A 20,838-nucleotide genomic window follows, 5' to 3' on the forward strand; every position below is an offset into this window, starting at 1 on the left:
TTTACTTGTCGTCAGCCATAGGACTGACCCCAGTACTAGACTTACTTAGTCTGTACCTTGGTTTCTCAGCTTCCATAATAATTACAGATTGTCTTTTCCCAGGGGTACTAAATGAAAACATCCCTTTTGTCTTAATGAAGAAAGAAATGCTCAGTTACCCTGAAGATGATCCAAGAAGAAACAAACTTCTTACATTCCAAGTTAGCAAAAGCTCTACAACACTTAGGCACCAAGCCACCCCAGACATCATTGTACCATAAAAGTTACTTGTCTAGTGCTCTTTATCTACAAGGCACTTGAATATTAGCCAGTCTTTTCAATAGCCCTCTTGAGGTATTCTGGTATCTGAATAACAGAAGTAATGACTGTTGTTTGCCCAAGGCCAAAGAGGGAATTGGGGGTAGAATTGAGATTACACTAGAGTTTCTAGTCTAGCTGTCAGTCCACTAGGATGTGTTGCCTTTCTTTGCCCCAAGGCCATCCCGTCGTTGCAAACGAAGTCCCTGACAAAATTTTACACTGGTGACTACTAGAGGGTTTTTATCTTTATTCCACACTATGCACTGCTCTTTCAGAAGGTTTGTTAAGTTTAGTGACCGCAATAGGCTTTGAGCATACTGTCTCTGACTCAGTTCCCCCTATGCAAAATGGGGCCGGTATCTATGATGTGTAGGTCACTCATGTTTTTGAAGTGCTCTTAGATCATCTTTGATTACTTGAGATATGGAAATGCTATTATGGCACACGTTTTAGATTATTTGTGTAATAAATGGGTTACTTTCTCTTTTGCCTACCTCTTTACTGTTTTCCTAATATTACAATAAGGATGCTTAAGAATATCCTCCTTGTTTGTTTAACAAAGTATTACCTTCCTTTTTTATTTCTTTTTTTTTTTTTTAAATTTAGAGTTTGTTTGAAGTTAGCGTGGTCTTTGCTCACCCAGAAACAGACGAGGAGTGCCATTTCCTGTAAGTTTTTATATAAATAACAATAGATCCTTATCTAAATATTGTGCAACATTGTTGGCTTGGATTTGCTACAGATGAGAATATGCAGTGTTTATAAACTAGAATGGGGCCTGTATCTAAATTTCCTCATATTCAGACAGATCTGCTGAGCTTAAAGGTACACCATATCTGTCTGCTTAATTCTGTGCTTTAAAGCCAATAAATGAAATCATCCAGAATTTTGATTTGAACTGGAAGAAGAACAAACATTCAGATAAGTTGTTCAATTTCAGCCCTTTTCAAAGTCATTACCCTCTTCAATATAGCCATATCATTTTAAAAAATAAATTCAAACCACGCAGTTGGAGGTGGGGGAATCTTTTGAGGTCATGCCTAGGTTTTCCTGCTCTTACAGGAGACATGGATGGGAGGGAAGGCTTTGAAGCAAGTTAATCCTACTGAGCTGGTTGATTAAAACAAACAGAAATTCCCTGGCCACTACACATAGTTTTTGGCCTTGCCTAGTTGAGCGTCTGCTATACACAAAGAAGCAAAATATTTATGTGAATTTAGCTACCATTTAGTCTGATTTCCCAAAATCTAGCAGTAGTGTATTCTGGATAATTAGGTGCACTCTTCCTGTTTGCTGATGCTTCTTGGAAAACTTAAGTTTCACTCAGTTTCATCACTTGTGCTCCTACTGCAAGTTAAATTTTAGCATAGAAGGACTCTTTGCATAGAATTTCTGACTTCCCTGTTGCATAGTGACTTCATCTCTTGAGACTAGAGATTTGCTTTGCAGCCTTTATATGTTTCCCTGATTTTACCCCTTCTGGCAATGTGTCATCTTTGTTTGAATGCCCAATCTGCCACCTCCTTGGTCTTCAACAGCTTCATCCTTCATATGTCTTGGGGTGGGAGGTGAGGGAATGCATGCTTGGTGACAGACCAGGTATTAGGAAGAATTGATTACCAGCATTTGCTGAACTTCTTTCCTGTCAAGCTTCTTCAAGACTGGGGAAAAGGAGGATAAAGTCATAGGGCCAAACTACAATACTAGATAATGGTACCTGCAATCCTGTAAAAACTCAAAAGTTTCTGGATCCTGTACCCTTTTGTTCCTATTTATTTAATTTTATTTGATCGGTTCTTGTTTCCTGTAGTGCTCTTCCTTCCTCTGAAACCTGTCAGCTCTTATTTTCAGCTCATCCTTCCATGCTTTTTGTGACCTTTCAAAAACATTGATGTCAAGCATGTTATGGTGCCAACATTAGTGCTCCAAGCAGAATAGCTGTAGAGGTGAAAGCTGTAAAGAAGTTGCATTCCACATTCTAACTACTCGCATTTATTCCATCTGACTTAACAATATCCTTTTATTTGCCTTCTCATTGTAGTGTACTTAAACAGCAATTAAGATTTTAGATATTTTACCTAATTTAATTACATAGTAGTTTCTCAGGCATCAGGGCATTCTGCATATGTGAATGCCCGGCTCTGGGCATATTCTGGGACAATGGTTTGGTTTTGATGTAAATATAGGAAATTTGACAGTTCTCACAGCTTTAGTAATGACAGTTGTGTTTTGTGGAAGCAAAGTAGGACCTTGTCTCAATTTGGAGAAGTCCTCCAGGTATGCTTTTGGGTGGGATTTCCAAGTACAGCATCTGCAACTTCTCATCTGTCAGGTTGTTCTTACACAATTATGTGTATGTAGGTGTGCTAAAATGACCCTTGGTTTGACATGGAAGATTGAATTGGCCCTTGTTAGTTTATATTTGGAGATTTATGTTTGAAGGTAAGGTGATATTTAAATTCTGGAGGAGGGAATTTGCGATGCTTTGTGTCACAAACTGTCCAGACAAGTTGTTTGTGTAGAAACAGCAAGAGGTCAGACCTGCTTCCTTATAGTCTGAAGTAGTTATAGGGGTGTTAAAAAGCACCAGCACAAAATGTTAAATTGTGTTGTAGGCTAGAAATCACCTCTAACTGTATACATAGAAATCCACTAATAGGAACAGCAGCTTCCTGTACAGTACTTAGAAAATTGTTTCACTGACTTGGCTTTCACTTTTGTGAAACAACCAGTAGTTTCCTTTTGAAGAGACAAAGCACAAATGGTATCAAACACTGGGGGTTACTTTTTCTGTACTAAGTTGAATTTTCCTATCTAGAAGTGGCAGGCTGAATCTCTAGTTTGCAGTGTGCATTGTCTAAGAACAGCAAGTCTAGATTTTAAGATCTCAGCAAATCTTGCACAGAACTTAAGCATTAATCATGATCTTTTTTGAGAAGGATTGGAAAAGACTGAAAGCTGAACGTCTTGTGTGCTTTTCCATCCCATCTCAAAGCTGAGACGCATTAGTGTTGGTCAGAGCAAAAGAGTCCTACACAGCTTTGTCCGTGATTTATCTCTAGTACAAGCAACGCACACCTTCTGCCATTTGTGGTTTAGGATAAAGTTAATTTTCAAATGTACTTTGTGCTAAGCTGTGGCAGTGAGATACTGGGCGTATTGGTACAAAGACCATGTGCATGCTATGCTTATAGGTTGTTCTGTCAGTCTGTGTGTGTTTGTTTGTTTATTTATTTATTTTCCTGTAAGACTAGAAGCTAATTTTCATTTCTGTATTTAGAGCCACAGCCTGTCCAGACTGTTTCAAACCAGCAAAGAACAAACAGGTAGGATCTCATCAGTGTCGCATTTATTTTCTGACATTCAGAATTTCACAGTAGTAGCTACAACGAAGAACTTATCTGGGTATTCAGTCGGTGTTTAATGTCTGGTTTTCCTTCATCAAAAAATCTCTCTAGTTGTCAGTTGTCTGAAAATAAAGTTATCTCCTTTATTCACTTAACATTTATCCACTTAAGAAAACTAAGTGCTTAGTGCTTTTCTTTAGGTCATTCATATTCCAGACTGTCCAAAGGACATAATTGTAGGAATGTTCTCTGTAAATACCTCCCTTCAGATCTAGGAATTTGATTGTCATGCATTAAAAGTAGCATAAAAGATGATCCTCAAGCTCTCTGTGGGTGAAACAGTTCAGAAAAGCCACGTTGTGAAGATGAGACTCCGCAGCCGAAAGAGAACGATCACACTGCACTTTTCATGTCCTCTGATCTGAATGAAAGATGCAATACATACAGGATGGTTTTATCCTATCTGCCTCTGGAGGGGGACAGGGAAGAAAAGGGACCTTGCCACTTGTTGCAGGCCCTGAGCGCACACAGTCATTGATGGAATAGAGGACATGTAAGAATAAAAAAAAAACAGTTGGAGATAAACTGATGTAAGTAGGACAGTGGGTGTGATCAGAAGGAGAACAAGTAACTTCTATCAGAAGCCTGTGCAAAGCCTTTTATCCTCTCTGGTGAAGAGTCTACCGACATTTGGCTGAGGCAGTCTGACCCAGGAATTCTGCCTACTCTACTCCACCTGACCAATAAATGTCTTTTTTTAGAAGGATTGTATTGTTGTAACTCACTGGTTGCTGCATTGCTTTCTTTAAAGGGGGAAATCCCCCGTAAGGAGTTAAACCAGCAGGGCCTGGCTGTTAAAACCCCACAGGCAACAAGATGTAGGGGAATCTAAAGGAAAAAAATACCAACTCTGAAGAGCTCTCAGAGGTTCGTTCTTACAAAGAAGCTGTGCTTTAAGGGCTGTGTTAATCAGAGAAGTGGTATAAAAACTGGGTTCTGAATGAAAATTTCTGTGTCATCTGCTGTAGATACTTAATTTAAACCTGCTGCTAGTTTAAGGATTTTCCAGCTCTTCTGTGAGGAAGGGAAGTGCTATTATCTCTAGTTTATGCTTAGAAAGAGAAAGAGCAGCTTTCCTGAAGGCATCCAGGAACTCTGTGTTGGAGCAAATTGTCCTAAACAGTGACCTGATATTTTTCGCTGTTTTTTCCAAACCCCAATCCAATTTGCAAAAAAGACATAATTAAATTGGAAATTCAGCAGACAGCCACCAAGACAGTCAGGGGGCTGGAGTGCATGCCCTAGGAGAAGAGGGTGAGTAACCTGGGCTTGTTCAGACTGGAGAAGAGAAGGCTTTGGGGAGGACCCAGCTGAATCTCCCCCTAGTACCACCAGAGAGGTTATGGAGAATAGGGAGCCAGGCTGTTCATGACAGTGTGTGGTGGAAGGATGAGAGACAGCGGACTCAAGTTGAAATGAAAGGTTCAGAGTAGATACAAGAAAAAACTTTTTCCCATGAGGACAGTTGGACAGTGGAGCAGGCTATGCAGAGAGAGTGTGCAGGCTCTGTCCTTGGAGGATTTCAAAATGACTGGATAAAACCCTGAGCACCTTACTTTTAAGTATGAATGAACTTTTGAACTTTATAAACAGATACCTACTCAACAGTCTTATTTTCAGAGGAACTAGCTGCCTACTGTCACAGATAAAAGCTGGGGCTTAGGTATACTTAACTCTTGAAAATGGGGAAGATGGTTTAGGTTTGTGTTCATGGATTTAGGATTCTGGTTTTAATCTATTTTGTAAATTTAGGTCCCAAGCACTACTTTTTTTTTGTCCTTGCTTTTTCACACTTTTCTATATTATCTGAAATAAGATAGTTTCCAGAGATATGGTTAGCATTTCTTTCAGCTAACCAAAGGGCAGGCTTAGCGACTGGATAGTCTAAGGAGCTGGAATAGGTTTATTTGAAAGCATGACAGTAACTTTAGACCTGCTGAAAGTCGGTGGCACTTGTTATTTTTTTCTGTATCAAAACAGAGTGAGGAAACATATATTACTGTTTGTACGTGTCTTCTACAAAAGAAGGGGCAAACGTAAGCTACTTGGTCAATCTTAATTCTATGACTAAAAAACTGTTATGTTCTGATCTGTCAGCTGTACTAGTTGTATTGCTTTCATGTTGTGAGTAAAGTTACTTGAATAGATTTTGGCAAAATTACCTGTTGCTCTTTGTTGCCAAATTAAAGTTAGGGTTAAGATCACAGTGAGTTCTTGCTGATACAGAGTTGCTTTTAGGTATAAGAGAACACAAAACACATGTGAAAAAAATGTATTGTGAGAAGCATACAGTGTGTATGTTTTAATGTTTTTGTCTTCCTTAGGCATATCCTTTCTTAGCTTCTCTTAGTTCTTGACTTTTTTATTTCACTGTGCAGTCTGTTTTCACTAGAATGGCAGTTGTAAAATCTCTAGAGAAGATAAAAGAAGAGGATTTTCTCAAGTAAGTATATACTGAAAGACGCTCTTAGTATTGCGCTTCTGTATAAAATTAGATTGGAGAGGAAAATAATAGATGGGTAAGTAGCAGTTTAAATTCTGCTAGTTTACTGGTTAAAAGGTGTTGCTTTTTTTATTCTTACTGTAATAAAATGTCATTCCAGATCTTTTACTTATGGAGTAATCTTAAAATGCTTGAATTAAGCCACAGAGGATGGAAAATTGGACATGACACAAATAATGGTCTTTTTCCCATTAGTAAAAGTGCTTCATTGGTTGATTATCTCAGGAGCTGCACAGAGGAGAAATTGTGGGTCAGAGAGCTGCAGTTCTGCTCTGTGGTTTGGGCAGTACATCACTGCAGATCTCTGGGCTGGCATGGTATTTAGAACAGTTAGAAGTGAAAACGGTTTGTTGTAGTATTGCCAATCATTTACATTAAAAAATCTTTATGTACATCCCCAAAACCACAGAAGAGACTTAGAAATCATAGAACTTCCTGCTGTAGTTTGAACCTTAGAGTTTGTAAGGCAAATTTCTCTTTACAAGGACTTTTCTCCATATTCCCAAATTGTTAGGAGTTGAGTTTTAAGAAAACACCCAGTGCTGTAATGTGGTAAAAAAGACAAGTAGTGGGAAGACATCACTAGACGCTCTTTCTGTAGTTCACTGTGCTTAATTGCACTAAGTCTTCACAGCTCTTTTCTTTGATTCCCAGCAAAGATTTAGTAATAGATCCTGAAGCTAGTTTTCATGCAGTAATTAGTTTCATTATTGCCATAGCTATAGTATGGTACATCTTATTAGCACATTTGTGTGTTTTGCTTCGATAATGTTCAATGGCAGATTGACAAAAGTATTTGCAATGTAGTGTTTTTGACTTGCATAATGTTTATCCATTTCTTGGTGTTCCAGCTTTTAACATGAATACTGAGTTTATACTGTAGCTGCGTTTTGTGTAGCTGAAGCTGTCATCTTTCATGCTGTTATTGCTGTGGTGATGATCCATCATGTTCTGGTATTACTAGTATTTTTTAATCTTTTTTTATACAGGCATTTTCCATGTCCTCCAAGTTCACCAAAGAACCTCTGTGTTGCTCTGGAAATTCAGTGCAACAATGGTGCAGTCTTTGTAGCTGGTAAAGTGACCCTTTTATTTGTCACTGCGTTGTCTTAAGCATAACTTTACAATACTGCCACAAGACTCAGAAGATTTTTGCTATTTGTTGATTCCTGTAATTAAGTATAAGGAGCAAAGAAACAAATCTAGCTCTAAGAGTGGACTTTGTTTGAAAGGGGAAGCAATTTTACTTGCCTTTGCTAAAGACATGATTTAGTCAGAAGTTAGAAATTCCAGATCAGCATGCTAAAATCAAAGCTATTTGCCTGCTCTTACATTGTGAATTTAAACTTGGAAACTGTGTGCTGGAATATGGTTGAAGAGGAGTGGGAGCTGCAGACAGCTGTATCAGGGCCATGGTAGGAGCTGCAGGAGGCGAGCACGTCACTTTGTCTGGTCCCAGTGTACACACACATGTCCCTTCTGTGTATTAAGAAGATCTTGCTTTTCCTTGCCATTGTTTTTCTTTTGCTTTGAGAGATGGAAGATTTCTCTCCTGCAGAGACAGCACAAGGTGATGTGAAGATTTAAAACAACTTTCTTTGTGCCCCTGCTCATTAGGGGGCTTATCCAGAAGCAGTTTATGAAACTAAGAATTTTACCTTGTTGTCAAAGCTTGCTCTCTGTTTCAGAAAACCTTTATCCCTGCAAATCCTGCAGTTGTCATATGTCCCCTCATAATAAATACCTGTCTTGGGAAAGGCACTTCTGCACTATATAAGTTTCTGCCAGTGCTGTTCACTTGCTTGGATTTTGCTTTGGATTCAGAGGTTTTCACCGTCTGGATTTGTCTGCATATTGTTCCATCTAAAACTGCCAGTCTCAATGGGATTAATAAATGTTAAATTTTGGAAACATTAGCTCTTTCTAGTTCCCTCCTCCAAACCAAGATAGCATCTGAAATAACTGGGATAATGCAACAACACTTGGTGTCCCTGAGTTGAGATTATTCAGTTTTTTTATCAAGTGCCTGCAAGAGTATTTACCCTTTCCTCAGTCCTGTGTAATAAACCACCACCTATTTAAATGTATGAAAACAGATTTTTTTTTAACCCTACAGTTTTAATCCAGCAGACTATGTTTAAAAAGATGGTACAAATTCTGACTCAAGGAAAATGTAAAATGAAAAGAAAAAAATGAGTGTTCTCGTGGCAGGCTAGTTGGTGTTCTGTACATACCTGTTTCTTATTTTTAATTACTGTTTAGACAGTTAGATGTACATTTTCATGAATTCAAGATATCCACTGTCTTCTAACCTTTTCCAAATACACTGTTTTATTTTAGGTTGTTTGGTTGGATAGCTTTGACAGAATTCATCTGTATGGAGAGACAGAGGGTTAGCTTTGTGCATGAGATTTAATACTGTTTTTGCAATTTATAGCTTGTTCCAAACAAAAACAAAAAAAAACCCAGGCAGGATGTTGGCTTTAATTTTTGAAAAATTAAATCCAGAATAGAAAATGTATTGAGTACAGTGCAGTTATTTTGCTATCACAGCACTTTAAATGAGATTGGATCTTAATCTGTAAGCACAGTTTCAGAGTTGATATTGCCCTCTTGACCTCATATTTGGTGTTCACTGATCACTTCCCCCTCACACTTTTTTTTAAAAGTTCAGGAGAAGCTGTCAAACTGAGAAACACCTTCTGGTTTGTTTTTTTTTTAACTCACTCTTGTTCAGATCAAAAGCTAAAATTATTAGAATGGAGAGTTGAGAGGAAAAAAAATATTATTTTCCTTTTTCCATTTTATGGAAAGAGAATTTAGCAGTGTGAAGCTGACTTCTGAGTGATTAGTCATAGTACTTTCATTACTTGCCCCAGTGAAACGGTATTAGTCAGTTTCCCCATTTGTTTGTGTGGGTTTTTCTGCAGATCAAAATTCGAGAAGGAAACATTGTTAGAAATAGGAAAATATGATACTGAAAACCAAAAAAATTGAGATGACAGAGGCATAGTATAATATGCATAGGTACTTTGAACTTTTTTATTTATTACATGCAAGGCTTCAGATTGAAACTCGTTTGTGCAGGGGGGTTCTAATTGTCCTTTATGAATGAGTTCCTTGGTTTGTGCATATTTTCTCTTATAAATCTGATCAATAAGAAGGCTTATCTGTGTCAGACTTGTTCTTTGGTTGTAGCAGTCCTCATGTCACAGGAGACAGCATGCCAGTGTGACATAACATGAGACTATGACTGGAATCAGTCACAGGATGGCGATCTCTTTACAGGGCAACTTTTCAAGGTTCTTGAAATTTATCCTAGTTTGTTACTGAGACATTTTGCTCACATGGTTTTCCTTGTAATGAGCCAAAGCATTTTAGTTGGGTTTCTTTTGTTAAACATTCAGACAATGGCAGAACTTGGATTGAAACCTGAACTACTTGATAAAGGGGGGTGTGGCAACTTCTTCACTTTGGACATGTGTACCTTGGTGGACAGGCACATGTATAGCACTAGCTTGCTATGTGGGAGGCTGGTGTTAAGACCATGGTCTGATTCAAAAAAATATTTTTTCCATTCAGAATTAAGTTGACTCAGAGAAGGCACTTGAACTTCTGGGTTTTTATTCCCAGTTGTGTCAGACTACATACAGTTTTGTTTCTATACCTTCATACCTGAAGGTGTGACTGCAGCAATAGGCTCTCCAAGTCTACCTTTAAGCTGGCTATCTTGGATACTGAAACACTCGTAAGTGCAGTGGCATGTGCTATTGCTGTAGTGCTCTTGCCATAAAACAAGTTTAAGGCTGTAAATTTATTTTCACAAGGCTCCAATGAACATTAAATGTGTTGTGCTGTGAAATACTGGAGCTTTTGTCCATTGCTTTTGAATTATCCCAGTTAACGTAGTTTTTTTTCTACAGGAAGATATAATAAATATTCAAGGAATTTACCTCAGACTCCCTGGATTATTGATGGGGAACGGAAGCTAGAATCTTCAGTGGAAGAACTGATTTCAGAGCATCTAATGGCAGAATTCAAAGCAGATAGTAAGTATCTAGGAGCTCTTTCCCCATATTTATTTTTCATCAGTACTTGAATATTTTTTCTTACTAGCTAATCACTTAATACAGAGTGTAATAAGAAAAAAAATGATGTTTCTTTGGCTCTTTCTTATCCTTCCAAGTCAAAGCTTGTAAACTTTTTTTTAGCTATGATCTGTAATTAGATGACTGCTTTGTGTTATGCAGTGTCTTTTATCCTTCTGAAATATCTCCTCAGTTGATCTGATCATGGAAATATTATGGTTTTATATTTTTGCCTAGCCATACTTCTTAACAGTTGGTAAATTCATAAAATGATTTGTAACGAGAAAGTTTTTGCCATCAGCATTCCATCATATCTGCCTGGCCTTCAACCCCTCCATGTTTCTTGCCTTGCTTAATTTATTTTCTTCATTGCATAGAGTTCCACAAACTAAATGCTTATCCAGGGATTATCGAGATGAAATAATCACTGCTGATCATTTGTTATCTACTAGACGTGGAATTAGAGACATAGAAGGCCCAAGGAAAAATCGCATTCATTTGGAAAAATGAGCTACTTTCCCCTCCTTTTCTCCCTCCTCACAGTGGATATGTTAGTCTGAACACTAGGAAAATCCTCAGATCATGTCTTTAGGCCAGGTACTATGTAACACCTGATTTCAGCTTCCAGAATTACCCCAGGTGGCTGCCAGAAGTGCATGTGCAGTAATCCTGAGAAGAGACGTAAACAAATAGAAAGACCATTGCCAGTAGGTCAAGGGAGGTGATTCTTCCCCTTTGGGGAGACACATCTGGAATACTGGGTCCAGTTCTGTGTTCCCCTGTACAAGAAAGATGTGGACATACCAGAACAAGTCCAGCAAAGGGCTGTGAAGATGATTAAGGGTCTGGAGCATTCCCAACTAAGAAAATTCTGATAGTATGACCAAAATATGCCTTCATGACCATGGAAGATAGTTATGTAGTTGTCATAATATGACCAGAGAAAGGAGAGAAAATAAAACTGAAGAAATCTTTATGCACTCTGTATGTTCCCTATGGCGGAAAAAAATTGAAACCATCAGTTTTTCAGAGATGCTTTGGAACAAAGCTGCAAAGTTATCTCTAGTGCAGGGTTTGGTCCCCAATTCCTCCTTTAGGCAAAGCTTGAAGGTGGAAGGGGTATGATGAAGGACACTAAATACCCAACAGTACATTTTTGTAGCGTGAAAGATTAAAAAAAATATATACACGGACCTTACTTTTCAGTTTGGACTTGAATTTTCTTCCTCTTTTTTCGAGGTATGTGTGACTATCAGAAATTTCTCTGAAATCTTTGGAAACCCCTGGGATAAAAAGTTGAGTTTTGGAGGAAGACAGCTCAGCTTGGTTTTGTTCATAGACTTGAATTAGCTGGGTAAGAAATTAACAAAATTAATTAGGAAGTGGAATTCCTTTAGGATGGTACTGCCTTTTTTCGGACATTTTCAAGGTTGTTGTGGTCTCATTCAGGTCAAGGAACTAGGAGGGCTCTTCAAGAAACTTGTGAATCTGATGCAATAAACAATAACTATCCCAGATTTGTTCAAATACAGCACAGGTTTCATTTTGTAAAGGTATCTCTTCAAAGTATGTTTGCTAACAAGTTTAGAAAAAGCTGTTAGGAGTATTAAAAATGTAAAATAAAATCTCACCTCCCTTGTTCACATGTGTTACAGGCTTTAATTTTTCTTCCTCTGGAAGAGAAGATGTGGATGTAAGAACACTAGGCAATGGTAAGGTTTGGAACATCTCTTGTGCAACACAGAAGCAAACAAAATGGTTAACTATTAGATCTTGCTGAATGCTAAGTTCATAAGTGTATGACTAGACATGTTTTGAAATTTTATCTCAGAAACATTGTAGTGATATTTATGTATTTGTTCCCAAAGACCGAACAGTTTCATAAAACCAACCGAAAGAGGACCCCTTTTTCAGTGTCCTTGGCTGTGCAGATGCATGGAAATGCATAGCTTGTTAGGAGTATTTTATTTTGTCCACTTCCTATTTTTAAGTCATTTATGTCAGACTGATTCCTATCTTGTTTTCTGTTGGGTCCTTCTATTTTGCCTCACTGCCACTGGGTTTAAACCTGGGTTCTTTATATAGCTCAGTTGCTTTCCAATATGATGAAGCTACTATAGCCGAAGTAGAAGGGGAAAGTAAAAATTAACAATGATGTGTTCCAGTTGCTGTCTGATTTGTAGTGTAGTTCTTGGCATTGCTTATACCAGGGATCATCCCTGGCCCTGAGCACGGAAGGTGCAGCGACTGCAACAGATGTTTAGCTGAGGGAGCGGGATTTAACATCATCTTGCACCTGGGCATTGCTGTAGGTGACAGAAAATAAGCTAATTAACTTCTTTTCCTATTTTATTTTGTAATTAGCACAGACTTGTACAAGATGTCTTCTGGGAAGTCGTAATTTGCACTTATTGCTGATACTGGGGCTTAGTAGCCAAAAAAAGTCCCTTGTTTCTTCCCTTCCATCTGATGCTACAATCCCTAAACCCGCAAGTCCTATCCCTGTTTGCATAGCAGCAGGCAATCTTCACACCTTCCAACCTTACTGCATAAATTCAAATGTTAATTTAGAACAACATGTTTTTATGTTTTATGACTGTGCATGTTGCCAGGAAGGCCCTTTGCAATTGAGCTTGTGAATCCTCGTAGAATACGTTTTACTGCTGAGGAAATGAAGGGACTTCAGCAGGTAAATAATTTGCACCTCCTGGAACTCATAAAGCATGTGTTTCTTCTCTAACTGAGCAGTTTTGCTAACTGATTCTTTTTTAAATATCACAGACAATTAATAACTCTTCAGACAAAATACAGGTTCGAGATTTACAGCTTGTCACCAGGTCAGTATTTATCATCACTCGCAAGGGATTTCAAAGAGATGCTTTGGGAGTTTTGCAAGCATTCTTGCCCACAGCGTTATATAATTATGTTATGTGAGTAATTAAATTCTTTTGTTTAGAGAGGCAATTGGTCGTATGAAGGAAGGTGAAGAGGAAAAGACAAAGACCTATAGTGCCTTAATATGGACAGACAAAGCAATACAGAGAGAAGATATTGCATTTCTAGATGATATCAAGGTATCTGTAGCTCTTTTTGATAATTTAAATAGTACCTGTCCTGATGTCTTAGGGGAGAATTTATATACATATCACTTCCTCTGTGTTTGGTTTATTTTTCATCAGGGTTTCTTTTGCTATAGGGACTTCCATACTTTCCTTCCCCCTTCTCACCCTTCCTTACTTCCCCAGTGTCATCCTGGCACTATAGCTGGCTGGCTGTTAGCCAAGACAACAAATTATTCTATGTCAGCCTTCCAGCAGACCAAATAATAAAAAGTAGTGAATGGGAGAGGAGGAAATCTGGCATCATCCTGGTGGACAGCAGGATGCCCATGAGCCAGCACTGTGCCCTCGTGGCCAAGAAGGCCAATGGCATCCTGGAGTGTATCAGAAGGGGGGTGGTCAGTAGATCGAGAGAGGTTCTCCTCCCCCTCTACTCTGCCCTGGTGAGACCGCATCTGGAATATTGTGTCCAGTTCTGGGCCCCTCAGTTCAAGAGGGACAGAGAACTGCTGGAGAGAGTCCAGCGCAGAGCCACAAAGATGATGAAGGGAATGGAGCATCTCCCTTATGAGGAAAGGCTGAGGGAGCCGGGTCTCTTTAGCCTGGAAAAGAGGAGACTGAGGGGTGACCTAATCAATGTTTATAAATATGTAAAGGGTGAGTGTTAGGAGGATGGAGCCAGGCTCTTCTCTGTGACATCAGTGATAGGACAAGGGGCAATGGGTTCAAGCTGGAACATAGGAGGTTCCACTTGAATATGAGAAAGAACTTCTTTACAGTGAGGGTGACAGCACTGGAACAGGCTGCCCAGAGAGGTTGTGGAGTCTCCTTCTCTGGAGACATTCAAAGCCCGCCTGGATGCGTTCCTGTGTGATCTGATCTAGGTGTTCCTGCTCCGGCAGGGGCATTGGACTAGATGATCTTTCGAGGTCCCTTCCAATCTCTAACATTTTGTGATTCTGTGGCACCCGCACCTCTTTCTTTACCTTAGATAGGGTTTTGCAGAAGAGAAAAGAGTGGAGAAGGTCTCTTGTTCTGCAAGCTCTAAAGCCGTTCTTCCACAGCTGAAGCAATCGGGAGTTTGAAATGGACAATAATGCAAAGAAGAGGCCTTACAAAGTGCTCAATGTAACAAGCATGCTGTGTTAAGGAGAACTTTCTCCAAATGTTCATCAGAGAGATACTGTTGGTGGAGAAGTGTGTTCAGTTTTGTTGTGTTGCACCAGTTCTTCTGGGTCTTGGCCATGAAGTCATTCTCAAAGAGAGGGCTTGAGCCATTAGTTCAGGGAGACAACTGTTGTGAAGCTTTTTTTTTAGCATGCCCACTCACTCCCTGAAAAGTTGCCTTTCAAACTGCTACATCTCATTTGGGAAACGGGGTGAGGAATGAACTTTTTAAAAGACTATTACGAGATCTAATCTCATTTCAGGGTTTTTTTCCTCACTTTTATTTCTAGGGGGTTGGCTGTAGTTTAGACAAAGCATTTTGTGGATGGGATTTTTTTTTTGTTGATTGCCCTGAGGCTCTCTGAGCTTCAAAATCCTGGAGTCATTCCAGCAAAGGACTACAGAGATTTCAAGGTTATTCCTCTGTATTTGTGATTCCATTAGTTTGTGTTCATATGAGGCCTTCTCATTTAGCCTTTGAGATGGCTGTGCCTTTTTCCTTTGATAAACAGGGAAAAGATTAGTCTTGCCTCAAGACTATTACTCAACTACCATAATACAATATAAAAAAGATGTGATTGGTTAACAATACATATGACTCTTAGAATCTGTACAGTATATTGCAAGTTTTCTTCCTCATTTATTTTGCTGCCTCTTGTACAGGAATTAAAACTTGACCAGAAGACACCTCTCCGGGTTCTTCACAGAAGGCCTTTAGCTGTAAGATGTCGAATCATTCACACCATGAAATCTGAGTACATAGACGAGCATCATTTTCGCTTGCATCTGAAGACTCAAGCCGGAACGTATCCTTAGATGCCGTTACACAACACATTTATGAAGCAGCTTGCTGATAAGAGTACTTCGGGTAATGGGACATTTCCTGCTTTTCTTGCTGCGGTGTTTCTAAATCCCTGGTCTTCAGCAGTCATACGTTGCTGCATAATGTTTGCTTTTATGTCAGAATTTCACATTCAGGTTTTTATTCAAAAATGCTACTTCTGTGTGTGTGGTTTTGTGATGACCAACCACTCTGATAGTTTTAAAGTATGCAATAGCTATAAAAATGTACTGGTTAAAGATACACTTAAGCTTTTTCTAATTTAACTGAAAACTTTTCACCTTAGAAAATGAGCTCTTCTGCAATATTTAATGCACTGCAATGCAGACTGTAGATTGCTGCTACTTACAAGTTAACAGTTTTGTCACAAAGTCACTGCTCACTTTGGAATAAAACAGAAAATACAGGTCAATAGCGCAGGTTTTGGCATTAGAGTCGGAAGCCAAGAATTAGGAAGTCCTTTAACAATGGGTATGGGTTTAACAGGACATTCACTTCAAATTAGCTTAGGAGTACAAAAAGACAGTTTTTTGCTTTGAGTATTTTTCACCATACTCTTTTATTTTTTCTTTTGATTTCTTTGTGGTAAAATACACCTTTCCTTAGTCAGTATTTCTAGCTACATTAAAGAATTTGTGCATGGGGACTTTGGAAGAACGAAGCTCAATATTGGCTCCCTGCTGATCAGAACCCCTGACATTCTGGAGTTGGATGTAGAAGTAAGTTGTTTCTTATTACTAATTTCCAGGAAAGATAAATGTAGATGCATTTGTGAGATGGTTTCAGTGGAATTGCTGTAACCAAACCAACATTCCTTACCACAGTTAACAGAAAAACTGATGTTAATGCAAAAGTACTGGTTTGTACCACACTGCCACATGTGACAGGCTTCCTCTGCTGAGTTCATGTCAGGGAGGGATGGGAGGACACACCATGAATTGATGACACTTACTATTAGCACCCACTGGAACACAGCTTAGCAATGTTACATGTACCACATAATTTATTTTCAAAACTGGGTTGGATGAAAAATAGGAGAGACTTTACTTCATCTTTCAGTGCTGCCTCAAACAGAGCAAGAAATTATATCTGTTCACTTCCTGGAGTCAGATGAAAAACCAACATTTGTTTTGGTTAAAAGAATATATGTAGAGATACAGATTTAATATTTAACCCAGTGGTTTAGCAAGGTTTATTTAGAATATGAGTTTTAATTTCATGTAGCAAATAATCAGCATGCTTGTTCTCATGTACTTCTGGAAAACTGCCCCCGTGTTACATTTTGCAGAACAGCCTTGCGGTTTTTTGTGCATCTCTTGTAGAAAATACAGAAAGAAAACTTGCAGAAGTAACTGAAGTGCCCTCTGCAAACAGGAACACTGACTTGAGGTCTGGGCAGATAAGCATCGCTCTCATCCAGATAGGTGTCACTACACTTATTGGACATAACTCTGAAAGATGTCTAGAGACTTGAAAATAATTAGTCATCTTCCTAATAATGCATTTGAGCTCAGGCTAAGAGCCTTAACCCTATGATGAAGTTGTAGATTAGGCAAGGAGTAGGTATGATTAATGTAGGCAGTCTTGAAGCCAAGGCTTTTAATGTGCTGTGTGGTGATCTCTGCGTTGTGATTGCACACGGTGATACTACAATAGCATTACATGTTCTGCTTTGGGAAGAGGGTGAGCAACAAGTTTATGCCCAAAGGAAACTGGAAATACAGCCTCAGGGAGGCCAGCAAAGAAAGACATAATCCAAGTTGTAGTAATTATGACATTTGCTTCTAATAAAGTGTCAGGCATGTTTTATCCCTTTAGACTAACAGCCAAGATGACTGTTAATGATGTTGCTTAGATAATTCTTGCACATAATGATTAACAGCATATTGTTTTAGTCTAGTTTTCCTTGCTCAGGAGGCAGATTTGGGGACAGGTGATAATTTTCTACTTGAGCCTTGCCTGTACTGTCCAGTACCTGAATATTTCTGAGGCATCAGTCAACAAGTTGTTTCTCACATCACAACAGCCCATCTGCAGGATGGGTAGAAGATGGAGATGATTCATGTTTATAATTAACAGTTTTGAACACTCTGTAAATGCAGCCCAACATCAAATGTTGCTGGAAAGTAGTAGTACAAGGAGTTGTGATTCTGCTTTACGAAGAAAGCCCAGCTCCTAGAGACCTTTGGCCAGACAACCCTGGAGCCACTGGAACGAGGTGGCTGTTTCTTGCCACTTGCTCCTGCTTGTCTTATCCCACGTCTCTTACCTTACAGTGTCCTTTCTTTATTTTATTATCCTATAGCTGATAAGCATAGAGTTCTGTTACCAGGTCTCTTTATATATAAAAGTATCAAGTCTGCTGATTTTTGCCTTTTTTTTTCCACCTGCTCTTCTAGTCTGTTGACGTTGACTGGCCTCCAACCCTGGATAATTAATTGTTCAAGTTGGGATGAGGAAGAAGCAGCTCCTCTGTCAGCAGCTGGTTACTGAACACTGTACAGTATTACAGCTTGGTTGCAAAATATTTCTGTTGAACATTTGGATCATGTTGATCTGACAAAGGATACTGTTACTTTGAAACAACTTTAAACACTCTGGAACAGGTAGTGTTCATTCAATCTCTAGCCTTATTTTAATTTCTTCTGTGTCTAAAAAGATTTTGGTAAGCTAGTGTATTGATAATGTATTTTTAAACAGTTAAGAAAAAATAGTGTAATGTGTAAATGGTGTACTGAGAAAGTACATCAAATACATTTTAAACTACTGCAGAAAGTATATTAGTTAAAAATAACCCTCCCTCAAGTCAGATTTTTCTTTTTTAAACTTTTTTTTTTTTTTTATATTGGATGCTGCAGCTTTCTTGTCTGGATGCAGGTAGCACTGCATTACCCAAAGCCCATTCGTGCCTGGAACAAGGCAGGACTCTGCTCTCTGCTGACTGCTTTTTAGTCAGGGTCAGTCCTAGAGACGGGCAAATTTGTCTCCCAAAGTACTTTTCAAAGGGAAAAACAGTTTACAGAGGAAAACTTTGCACTTACAGTTCAAGTTTTTCTCATTTAAAAACAGCAGTGATGCTTCCCAGAAACAACAGTTGAGGTACTTGACGCCTCAACAGCTCTCTGGCCTGGTTACAGTCCTCTTCAGGCATAGGATTTCCCCAGTTGAGTCACCACATATAAAAAGCTTGGGAACTCCTGGCAGTGGTGAATGATGGAAGTCTAAAGAAAAACAGGAGTACCAAGAACCCCAAAGAACAGGCAAATATAAGAAGTACTGAAGAATATTGGTACTGAGAGGACAAGTCAGAGAAATAAAAACCTTTGGTTTGTAACATGATACTTTTTTTCTAGTATCCAACCTTGGATGGATGCCAGAGTTGAACATTGTCTAGGAACAGGGAAGACCTGAGGTTTTTTCTTTTATTTGTGTTATTTTAAATGTTTCACACAAAGCAAGGGCTGGGCTGCAGGATTATTTTTATGTTTATTACCCAGGTCCCACCACCTACATCTGTATGAAAAGCCACTTTTATGCCTATATCATGTTAATCCATTAGGAAGGTGTTTTTTATTTTAAGGACAGAAGAAAGTTATCGATAAGAAATTAAGGTTTGGAATTTAAGGGCTCTTCATTAACATTTTGGAAATAAAGAGGGTAATGTTATCCAAGACAAACCACTGTCTGGGGCCAGGGAGGATTACTGAGATGTCTTACCTTCAGTTCAGTGGTGCCAGGACCTCATAACAGAACAGCTGCATAACTTTAGCTGTAGGCTCAAAAAAAGCATCAATAAATAGATTAAGGAGGTCCTAAAAACTGATCTTGAAAAATTAGTCTAAATATTATATACTCTGCCTGTGAAGGGCTGTCAATACATGTCTCTCATAATTTGTTTTCCTAGTCCACTATAACATAAGTATGGCAGTAGTTCAAAAGCTCCTGTTTTTCTAACACAAAAGTAATAGGAACATGATTCAGACAGCAATATTTTTTGGTTTTTTAGTCTTAATGGTGTTATGAGCAACAGATTCCAGGAGTAGTTGTCTCAGATAATAATCTGTACCCAGAAAGGAAGTGTCATGAATGATGGAAAACTTCAGAAACTGAATTCAGAAAACAAACAAAAGAGAATTTCAGTCTCATATCTATGATTTCTTGAAACTCAATGTGAGCTAAAATATGACTTATACATTCCATAAACTACAGGGGAAAAATGTAAACAAGACTGCAGTATGGACACAACAGCTATTAGAAGAACTGTTCCAAGGGGGAAATAGAGCTGATGAGGCAGAGGCAGAAAGGGCTTCAGCTGTAGTGCAAAGCTGCTTGAGGTGCTCCCAGCTGCAGCCCTTTCTGCACTATGCTGTACGTTATCATGGTGACACTGGAGATGATACTAAGACTCAAAGGGCAGATAAACAAGGCTATAAAGATTACACTAAATATGCTGAGTCTAATCTCCCTACAATGTAGAGAGGTCCACCAAAAATTCCCAAATTATTTTTTTGAGAAATGTGAAGCAGCCAAAGGAGGGGGAAAAGAAGTTGATGATGCAAGTATCTCTTTAGATAGTTATTGTTCAGCGATCATGGGAAAATATGAAAATGAGATGTAATCTGTAATTTGAATTTTTTTTTTAAGTCTACAGTTTCTAATACAAGGTAAGGACTTTGAACTATCATAATCTGTAATGAAGATTGCAGCAATAATATTAATGTTGTACTTTGGCCTTCATCTTATTTTTAGAACTAAAATAACTGCTTGTGAGTACTCCAATAGGGTGTTTTGTGAGAATAAGATTTAATTGTGTTCATGAGGCATGTGGGAAAAAGGTAGATATTTTCTAGCACATTATGTGAAAAATACTAAAAAAAAAAAAGTGAGGTCCAGTGTTCCTTTGCCCTTGAAGGACTCAAAATAAAGCTGATGTATTTCTCCAAACAACTGGTCGCTTAGAATTCTCCCCCTATGTTTGGTTTTTGGGGTTTTTTTGCATCAGCTTAGCAGAACCTAGAGAAAACTGTACCAGTAGCACAGCTCTAGCTGAGCGTGAAAGCATTTGTCCTCCGTGCCCCCTGACTAAAAAGTGAATTGCTCTGCCACAAAAAATTTCTGAGCGCCGATGAACCCTTCCTGTACACATTGCTTTAGGTTTTGTAGTGGCCAATGGTAATTGTGATCAGAAAATACTCTAAAAAGCCCCAGGACAAGCAACCCATCACCTACCTTCTACCATTTCTCTGGCTTTCATGTGCTGAGGGGTTGTCAGGAATCCGAGAAGGTTCCAGAAGCCGAGTACTTAGTATAACCAGTTTTTTAATTACCAAACCAACTTGTTTACAAAGGAAAACAGAACTTTGAAAATATTTAATTACACAGTAAAAACAAATTGTACTATAAAGAGCTTTCTATGAAGTGAGTAAAATGTTTACATTTAATATACTTAAAATTGAGAACTTCAAAAAAAGAA

General features: G+C 38.6%; 1 protein-coding gene across 1 annotated transcript in view; it reads left to right on the forward strand.

Moving 5' to 3' along the window:
* Positions 1 to 17,803, forward strand: part of PUS10 (pseudouridylate synthase 10) — a 30,229-nt gene extending 12,426 nt beyond the window's left edge. The window contains exons 6-17 of the mRNA XM_010078011.1: positions 907 to 968; positions 3,581 to 3,626; positions 6,086 to 6,150; positions 7,200 to 7,285; positions 10,134 to 10,259; positions 11,954 to 12,010; positions 12,911 to 12,987; positions 13,080 to 13,135; positions 13,255 to 13,372; positions 15,188 to 15,330; positions 15,985 to 16,084; positions 17,765 to 17,803. Of these exons, the coding sequence (XP_010076313.1) occupies positions 907 to 968; positions 3,581 to 3,626; positions 6,086 to 6,150; positions 7,200 to 7,285; positions 10,134 to 10,259; positions 11,954 to 12,010; positions 12,911 to 12,987; positions 13,080 to 13,135; positions 13,255 to 13,372; positions 15,188 to 15,330; positions 15,985 to 16,084; positions 17,765 to 17,803 (975 nt within the window). The remainder of the gene's footprint in view (positions 1 to 906; positions 969 to 3,580; positions 3,627 to 6,085; positions 6,151 to 7,199; positions 7,286 to 10,133; positions 10,260 to 11,953; positions 12,011 to 12,910; positions 12,988 to 13,079; positions 13,136 to 13,254; positions 13,373 to 15,187; positions 15,331 to 15,984; positions 16,085 to 17,764) is intronic.
* The last annotated feature ends 3,035 nt before the right edge of the window (positions 17,804 to 20,838 follow it).

The sequence above is a fragment of the Pterocles gutturalis genome, unplaced genomic scaffold (assembly GCF_000699245.1).
Source record: "Pterocles gutturalis isolate BGI_N339 unplaced genomic scaffold, ASM69924v1 scaffold23778, whole genome shotgun sequence".
NCBI lineage: Eukaryota > Metazoa > Chordata > Aves > Pterocliformes > Pteroclidae > Pterocles > Pterocles gutturalis.